At 46.9% G+C, this 9,323-nt stretch overlaps 1 protein-coding gene and 1 long non-coding RNA gene across 3 annotated transcripts in view; one reads left to right on the top strand and one right to left on the bottom strand.

Annotated features, from left to right (window-relative positions):
- The window catches only part of SLC6A4 (solute carrier family 6 member 4), a 37,079-nt gene that overhangs the window by 22,843 nt on the left and 4,913 nt on the right, over positions 1-9,323 (top strand). For both annotated transcript variants that reach the window (XM_041000275.1, XM_041000276.1), the window contains 5 exons: positions 42-154; positions 1,452-1,583; positions 2,357-2,456; positions 3,170-3,270; positions 6,687-6,854. In XM_041000275.1, the coding sequence (XP_040856209.1) occupies positions 42-154; positions 1,452-1,583; positions 2,357-2,456; positions 3,170-3,270; positions 6,687-6,854 (614 nt within the window). The remainder of the gene's footprint in view (positions 1-41; positions 155-1,451; positions 1,584-2,356; positions 2,457-3,169; positions 3,271-6,686; positions 6,855-9,323) is intronic.
- On the bottom strand, positions 849-9,315 carry LOC121169674. The gene is made up of 4 exons (XR_005885904.1): positions 9,271-9,315; positions 7,343-7,414; positions 5,407-5,595; positions 849-867 (listed from the first exon to the last, which is right to left on the bottom strand). It is a non-coding gene; the product is annotated as an uncharacterized LOC121169674 (long non-coding RNA).

The raw sequence follows: 9,323 nt of genomic DNA on the forward strand, positions 1-9,323 counted from the left end.
GACGGGTCCAGGCATCCACGTGTTCCCTTCCCCCGTCACAGGCCCCAGTCTCCTCTTCATCACATACGCGGAAGCCATCGCCAACATGCCAGCATCCACTTTCTTCGCCATCATCTTCTTCCTCATGTTGATCACTCTGGGCCTGGACAGCACGGTGAGTGCATGAGGAGGGAAGTGGACTCTGGGAAGGGAGGGTCCCCATGCCCTCCTTCTGAGCCACCCCAGGCACTGCTGGCTGCTGCTTCTGGCACTTGACAGCTATCTTGTATGATTGGTAATGACACTTTCACCTCTAGTGTATTTTACTGGAAAGTCAGATAAACAGAGGAGGAGAGAGAGGAAGATTTTCCATCTGATGATTCACTCCCCAAATGGCCACAATGGCCAGAGCTGAGCTGATCCGAAGCCTCTTTCAGGTTCCCCACATGGGTGCAGGTCCCAAGGCTTTGGGCTGTCTTTGACTGCTTTCCCAGGCCAGAAGCAGGAAAGCTGGATGGGAAAGCAGGGCTGCTGGGATTAGAATCAGTGCCCATATGGAATCCTGGCACTTGCAAGGTGAGGACTTTAGCCACTAGGCTACCGCACCGAGCCCAACACCTCTAAGTATCCGAACCCGTTACATCCTATTGTCCTATGTCTATATAGGACACCTATAAAAACTTAAAATGAGACTACCTGCATTGTGGTACAGCAAGTTAAGCCACTATTTGCAGCTGGCATTCCATACTGAAGTGCTGGTTTGAGTCCTTACTGTTCTGCTTCTGATCCACTTTCCTGGGAAAGAAAAAGATGGTCCAAGAACTTGGGCCCCTGAGACCCACGGGAGAGTCCAGGGTGGAGTTCCTGGCTCCTGGCTGTAACGGCCATCTGGGGAGTGAACAAAAGGATAGGAGATCTTTCCTTCTCTGTAACTCTGCCTTTCAAATAAACAAATGTTTCATATATTGCATCACTAAAGTAAGTATTATAGCATATAAAGATTTGCTGAACTGACAGCTTGAGATTTAAGGGGTTAAGATACTAATGGGGGTGGGGAGAGGAAATCTCAGCCTATGGAACTGTATCATTAAAAACGAACGGGGTGACGTGGGGAAAGCATATGTGGCCTGGTGTTTTGTGCTGACACCTCAAGGCCCGTCCCCCTCGAGTCCGTCCCCTCCAGCATTGCAGCTCAGCGTGTTGACAGCGTGTCTCAGCACTGAGCTGGCCTGCGGGTATGACCTGGCTCCCAGGCCACCTCAGATTCCCACCAACTTTTTTTTCCTGTATGTTCCTAGTGATGGATTCTAACTGGCTCAGAAATGCAGGGAGGTGCCCTTACAGATATTTGCATGGGCCGGCGAGTCTGGCCAACTGGTCACCATGCACTTGAGCGCTCATTCAGTGACCATACACCTCCCCCCTGTGCACTGCTGCGAAGCCTCCGCGGTCACCATCCGTGGGTCCCTCAGTTTGCAGGCCTGGAAGGGGTGATCACGGCAGTGCTGGATGAGTTTCCACACATCTGGGCCAAGCGCCGGGAGTGGTTTGTGCTCCTAGTGGTCGTTGTCTGCTTCTTCGGATCCCTGATGACCCTGACTTTTGTGAGTACCATAGCAATCCTCTCCGAGATGATGCCCTGCCCTTGGGCAGCTGTTTCTGCCATTTACATTAAGTTTTGCATCAACAAGCAGAATGTTTTGAATTCTTTGTGGTCGTCAGAGGCTCTCAGCAGGTGTACAGTAGACCCAGCTAGATGTCAGGTATGCCAACACATGTGTAGAAACAGTGGGACTTGTTTGTCCAGTCTCTTCCCACTCCACAGGGTGGCTTTCACAGGAGTGCTGCTGTGATGGCCGGACTCTCGCAGGCGATGCGTCTGTCTCCTCAAGGGATGGCAAGGACAAAGGAGTCACACCTCCTCGGTGATGGCTTGTGTAGTACTAGCTGGGATGAATCCTGTACAGTGAGCACCAGATGTCCTGTGCTGTGTCCTCCTGGGCATCTCGGGCCATGGCGCCAACAGCTCTGGGGCTTCAACAGGGTGGAGAATTGTAGAAATCGGGACAGGGTTAGGACAGACGAACTGTGACCAAGGCACTCCGTGTGTCTGGTGTCATGTCTTCCTGTCTCTTCAGAAGAGGAAAGTCTCCAGGATAAAGGCACACGGGAGGTACTCTAGAAGAACAGCTCCTAGGCCCTCACGTGCCCTGTAGGGCAGGTACAGCTGACAGGTTTCACCTTGAAATCTGGCCCACACAGCAAAGGTCAGCGCTAGAGGCAGGCTCTGAAGTTCCCAGCATGGACCTCGTAAGGGAAGCAGTTTCTGGGCCATGCACGAGAGGGCCCTTCACCAGGTTTGTGGGCTCCTTTTCAGGGAGGGGCCTACGTGGTGAAGCTGCTGGAGGAGTATGCCACAGGGCCTGCGGTGCTCACCGTCGCACTCATCGAAGCGGTTGCTGTGTCCTGGTTCTATGGTAAGAGGCTTCCTTCTGTCAGCAGAAATCCTTCCCTTTTCAAAATTTCTTACTCAGAGACTGACTGACTACTGGAAACTTTAACCACAACCCTGCACATACAAGGGCCAGTTCCTGAGGAGGGTTCACCTTTTCTCTAGGTGAACAATGAAACCAAATGTATGCAGACATTCTAGGAAGGCAATATGGGCATCAGATGAAGCATTAGCTCTCTGCAAATGTTCATAATTAGGCTGCTGGTTCTTTGCAACAGGCTTAGCTTGTTATAAAAAAATATGTAGTTTTAGGGGCCAGTGTTGTAGCATAGTAGATTATGCTGCCACCTATAGCTCCAGCTTCCTATGTGGGCACCAGTTTGAGTCATTTATAACCCGGCTCCCTTGCTAATACCCCTGAGAGAACAGCAGAGGATGGCTCAAGTGTGCCTGCTTGCTGGATGGAGTTCCAGGCCCCTGACTTCAGCTGTTGTACCATTTGGGGAGTGAACCAGAGGATGAAAGGCAGAGTTACACAGAGAAACCTTTCAAATGAAAAAAAATATTTTAAAATCAATGTGGTGACAAGTCCTGCAGTCTTATTTTGGACCAGGTGGGTGTTCCTGCAGAAGAATTCCAGCTCCCTTCCTCCTGGTTACTTCCAACTCGCCCTGAGAGGCGGGGGACTGGGAACAATTCATGTGCTCACTCAAGCGCTCGCTCTTCTGGCTGTTTCAGGCATCAGTCAGTTCTGCAGCGACGTGAAGGAGATGCTGGGCTTCAGCCCCGGATGGTTCTGGAGAGTCTGCTGGGTTGCCATCAGCCCTGTCTTCCTCTTGGTGAGTTGTCATTGCCTTTCTTGGCATAAAGCCCTACACGCTTACCAGAAATCAATTTTATTGAAGTGTAACACATGAGAGTACTTCAAAAGGTATGTGGAAATGAGCTTTTAAAAGTTTAGAGAGCAGATACTTAGCCTAGAAGTTATAGAGGAGTGAAAGCTCCTATTTGCTGGTTCTACTTCCCAAATGGCTGCAGCTGAGCTGATTGGAAGCCAGAGCTTCTTCTGGGTCTCCCTCATAGGTGCAGTAGCCATCTTCTGCTGTTTTCCCAGGCTATTGAAAGAGAGCTGGATGGGAAGTGGGGCAGCCAGGACATGGACCTGTACTTCCCAGTATTCAGATACTGCGGGTGGAGGCTTAGCCTACTGCTACTCCACAGCCCCGGCCCCAGCCTAGTCGTCCACATTTCCTGGTTCCAGCTCCTTGCTAAAGCAGAGCCTGGGAGGCAGAGGGGATAGTTCAAGTCCCTGGGTTCTGCCTTTCGGGTGGGTGGCCTAGACTAAATTTCTGGCTTTTGGCTCTGAGGTCCAGCCCTGCCTATGAGCATCATTTGGGAAGGGAACCAATGGATAGGAGCTCTTTCCCTACCCCTCAAGTACATGTATTTTGATATAATTTTTAAAAAATCTGTGCATATGAGGGGGTTTCCAAAAAGCTCATGAAACTACATATTATGGAACAAGTGTACCACATTTTTTTGCACCAAAATAATTTGTCAATTCCATTTTAAAAACTGATCAAAAGTATTTTAAAAGACAGAAAAGTGCATCTCAACATGTTATAAATTGAGCATATCTGTGTAGATAAGACTATTTCAAGAAAAACATAACCAGCTTTCAGAAGCTCCTCTAGTAAGCACCCCCAGTCACTGTGCCCAGCATGCTTCCCCAAACCCCTTCTGACTCCTAACACCTGGAGTAGCTTGTTCTTCAACAACTTCGTGCATCACTCCCTTGCTCAACAATAATGATAAATAACAAGTGACTAACAATAATGATAAATAACAAGACTAATAAGTGCTGTATTAAACTTTCATCCACTGTTCACTTAAACTTCTTAACTACTGTAAGTAGTTGATAGTCTTGGTCCTTTCTGTACATGTAGATGATGGATAACAGGTGTATTCTCATCTATAATCTGTAAAATCCCTCCCTTTCATGCCCTTGCATCTTTGCCTCGTGGTTCCTTATTGTTTGATTAGCTTGCTGATGCTGTTAGGAAAAGTGAAGGCACATTTTTATATGTAGATGTTTTGGTTGCTTTCAGTGAGAGTATGAGAAACAAGCACTATAATGTTTACCATTATCTACTGTAATCCTTCCACCTGTCTTTCAAAGGGAGAAGAGAAACTAAAATAATTCCTCGATTGTGGGAAAATGTTTGTGGATTTGCACATGTCCACAGCCCAGGCCTGGAGCAGGCAGTGAAACATTTACCATGGATATAAATTTAAAGAGGGCATCAAAATGATCCTCATTAAAAAATATTATTTTAAAGCAATATCTGAACTCCATGCAAAAATAACATTTTAACTAAGCACAGGATCCAATGCTTCACTTCTGTGCTCACCTCACTGTCTTACCCTACTCTGGAGCCTGTCATTTTAAAATTGCCTTAAAATAGTATTTATCGTGATTACTGAAGCGGTGGCTGTTGCTGCAATATTGAACCCAAGGTGAGAATCTCTTGGTCTTACCCTCAGGCTTTTAGGATTTTCGTTCCTGTTGTCTGGAACGAAAACGAATTGCCAGTTGTCTGGCAGAGAGGGCAAAGTCGGAGTATGGACTGAGTTCCTTTGCCCAGCAACACCCAGATGGAAACACGGTCAGGTCTATTACTCAGAATTCTCATGATGTCAGTTTTACTCACCACCTCTGAGGCCAAGTGCTCTAGTACTGTTAAGAGAAGGCCGATCTTGTCTTCCACGTCAGAGTTAACAGATCCCCGGCTCTGGCTTTCTAAGGCTACTTTCGGTAAACAACAAGTAACTTGCTTAAAATATTCATTCTCACCAAAGCCAAGTTCCAAGAGAAGAAAATACCGTGTATGAGCAAGGAGAGGCTGGGATGCATGTGAGTGTCTGCGAGCAGCAGTGCGAACGTTCCCCGCCTGACCAGGCTGGGTGGGGCCTACCTCCCAGGGGTGAGCAGAGCTGTGGCTGAGATGGCTGCTTATCAGTCCCACCACTTCCTTGCCCAGGATGATTTTCCAGTTGCAGGTCTGAGAATGGGTTGCAGTGGATCGGGCTGTTGTTTCGAAGGTTCCTCTTGGATAACACTGCTTAGACGATAGATGCATGTTTAACCACTTCCCATTTTATTACTTGGAGACAAAGAGAAAAGTATATAAATAGTAATGTGAATTATTTGTGTGGTTGAACATCTGTCTTTCACTATGAAATAATAAAATTAAACAATAACCATTTCGGCACATGGTTACTAGGCAAAAACTGATATCTGCACTCTGGGAGCCAAGCTGCAGTAAGAGAACTCATAGAGGAGGAGCTGGGAACACACTGTGTCGGTTTTTTTTTTTTTTTTGGTCAAAATTAAAGTGAAAAGTTTGTTAAGCTGACTTTCCCTTCTATAATTTCTTTCATTATGCAGGCTCATGGCCTGCAGTCCTTCATTTTCCACAAGGAAACCACAGGCATTAGAGCTTCCGGGTAGCCAGGTGAAGGGACAGCCCCAGAAGCCCAAGTTCTCACTGGGTCTTAAACCTTTAAATCTTCTCTAAATGTCAGGTAACTTAATTCTGACCCAAAAGAATAACGGCTGAGGGCCTGGCACAGTGGCCTAGCGGCTAAAGTCCTCACCTTGAATGCACTGGGATCCCATATGGGTGTCGGTTCTAATCCCGGCGGCTCTACTTCCCATCCAGCTCCCTGCTTGTGGCCTGGGGAAGCAGTCAAGGACGGCCCAAAGCCTTGGGACCCTGCACCCGTGTGGGAGACCTGGAGGAAGTTCTTGGGTCCTGGCTTCGAATTGGCCGTTGCGGTCACTTGGGGAGTGCATCTTCAGAGATCTTCTCTGTCTCTTCTCCTCTCTATATATCTGACCTTGCAATAAAACAAAAAAACAAACAAAAAAAAAAAGGAATGACAGCTGAAAATTGTAGGGAAATGAAAATACAACAGAAATCTAGGTAGGAATCTATAAGCCTCGCTTGGAGACGTCCCCAGACCCTTCTGTTGTTCACTCTGCTGGGTGCAGAATGAAGCTACTTTAGGAACAAATTTTAAGGTAACCTTGCACAGAAGTCAGTAATTTTGTGTGTGCCAGTTTGGAAATATGGCACGTCTTGGGAATTAACAAAGTATCTTAGCATTACAAGTACTTGATATTTTTGTTATCAAAGCTGTTATCTTTATGGAAATCATTGTGGTTCTTCATGTTTCTTGGAATTTGCTTCAGTTTATCATTGGCAGTTTTCTGATGAGTCCACCACAGCTACGACTCTTCCAGTATAATTATCCCCACTGGAGTATCATCCTGGGTTACTGCATAGGGACTTCGTCTATCATCTGCATCCCTGTGTATATCATTTACCGGCTGATTGTCACTCCAGGGACATTTAAAGAGGTAGGTACCTCTGTCGGTAATTGTGGCACAAAGAGATTCTAATACTATATTCAAAAGTATCATTTTGATGGCATGCAATTTGCCAAGAAGCTTCCAACTTTATATTCTTAAGTACCTATCCCATGGTGTAAACCTGTGACCCCTGCCATCTTAAGACATCACCCAAAGTCTGCATACAGTGGGATTTGGGTGCCCCATAGCAGTCATCCTGGGTTGGCTATAGCTTTCCACATTCAATGGCTGTGTCCCCTTGCCGCTGGGCCTGGACATCTGATCTGTGGTCTCTGGTGTGATACAAATTTTAAGCCAAGATTATGATGGAAAATGTCCATGTGACCAGTAGTATTCTATATCTTGTGATGAAAATCATCACAAGATAATGGTATTCCAACAGTATTATAGTTTTAGTTCAAACAATGATAATTAAAAGAACTTGCCATGTTAAGACGCAATTTGGTAAAGTGCTACACACATTCTAAGAGTAGTACCTTATGACCTGTAGCAGGGCACACTGCCCCAAGTGTCTGCATGCCGAGGATCTCATTTTGATATCCAAACACCTGTGGGACAGATGTGTAGATACTATCAACAGGCAAGGACACAGGGGTTGGGAATAATGCTATTCAAATGTTCATTCAAGTGGCTGGAACAAGAATACATAGTACAAGGAGGCTCAGAACCCGGGCCTTGTGAGTTGTGGTCTTCTCACATTTTAGGGGAGCTTCCCCTTTGTCAGGGTTAATGGAGAGTTAATACAGAAATTAGTGCTAATGGTGCTGCCAGATTCTGTGGCTTAGCCATCAGGATCCCAGCAGTACTGAATTGGACATGACCCAAATTAAAATGACTTGTTATGACCTGGGTTGCATTCATTGCCACAGTAAGATTGCTGCCACTGGCACTGGAGCCTGAAGCAAGGATCCCTTACAAGCCTGAAGTTGAGTGCCTTGACAGTGGATGAGCTCAGAGGTAAAGGGTGGGATCTGGGGGCAGCTAAATGGACTATAGTCTACAGTGACCCAAAAACTGAGCTGGGTTACACTACTGTCTCTTACAGCAAGAGTCAGACAGGAGGCCATCACCTGATCTTCCTAGAATATTTCCTAAGAAATACTGTTGTGGTACTGCAGGGTAAGCTGATGCCTAGGACATCCATGTCCCACATCAGAGCCAGGGACTGCGTTCCTGCTACCTTCCTGGGAGTCCTGCATGGAGTACGTGGCTCTTACTTCAACCTGCACTGGATGGTTGCAGCCACTTTGGGGAGGGATCCAGCAGACAGAAAATCTTTGTCTCTCTCTCATCTTTCAAATAAAAATAAACATTTAAAAAATGTATCAGGGTCTGGCAGTGTGGCCTAGTGGCTAAAGTCCTCGCCTTGAATGCACTAGGATCCCATATGGGTGCCGGTTCTAATCCTGGCAGCTCTGCTTCCAGTCCAGCTTCCTGCTTGTGGCTTGGGGGTGGGGGGGGGTTGAGGACGGCCCAAAGCTTTGGGACCCTGCACCCGAAGAGGTTCCAGGTTCCTGGCTCCCGGCTTTGGATCGGCACAGCCCCGGCAGTTGTGCTCACTTGGGGAGTGAATCATCGGATGGAGGATCTTCCTCTCCTCCTCTCTGTATGTCTGACTTTGATAGTTTTTTTTTAAGAATTATTTTTATTACAAAGGTTGGTGCCATGGCACAGCAAGTTAAGCCTCTGCTTGCAGCACCAGCATCCCATATGGCTGCTCACCTGTGTCCTAGCTATTCCACTTCTGATACAGCTCCCTGCTAATTGCCCAAGTTCTTGAGACCTTGCACCACACGGGAGATCAAGAAGCTCCTGGCTTTGGACTGGGCCAGTTCTGGCCTTTGCAGCCATTTGGAGAGCAAACCAGTGGATGGAAGATCTCTAATTTTGCCTTTCAAATAAAAAAGAACTTTAAAATTTCTTTTTCTAAAAAGGAAAACTGAATCCTCAGTGGACAGAGTTTTGAAATGACTGATTTCCTCACCCAAACTAGTCCTCTTAGGGCCTTATTCCTCCCAAAGAGCCTTGGACTCTGATGTTCCTACAACATATTCTCAGAGCTAAGGGAACTAAGCGCATCCTGTCCTGTTATCCTTTATGGCAGTGGTGATGACGCAACAGCTAGGCTGTTTCAAATCAGAGTCTCAGGTGAGGGATGGGAAACCTAGTTAATAAATGTCAGGGTTCTTTATAGACTGCACCTCAAATCCTAGACCTCTTTCTTGAGAATTCTACCAGTTCCTCACAGGGCAATGCCTCCCAAAGTATGTAAATCACAGAGCTCCTGATGGTGAAGCCTGGCTGCAGGCCAGGGGGAGGGCACTGGGCTTCCAGGAAGCAGCCTGACTCAGCCTGTCAGAGTAGGGGGAGGAAGAGACCCACTCAGCTATGGTGCTTCACTTACCTGCATCTTCCAGATGTGCTCAGATGAGATGAACATTCCCCAAAGAACTGACA

This window comes from Ochotona curzoniae, unplaced genomic scaffold (assembly GCF_017591425.1).
Source record: "Ochotona curzoniae isolate NIBS_2020 unplaced genomic scaffold, NIBS_Ocur_1.0 scaffold_2453, whole genome shotgun sequence".
Lineage (NCBI taxonomy): Eukaryota > Metazoa > Chordata > Mammalia > Lagomorpha > Ochotonidae > Ochotona > Ochotona curzoniae.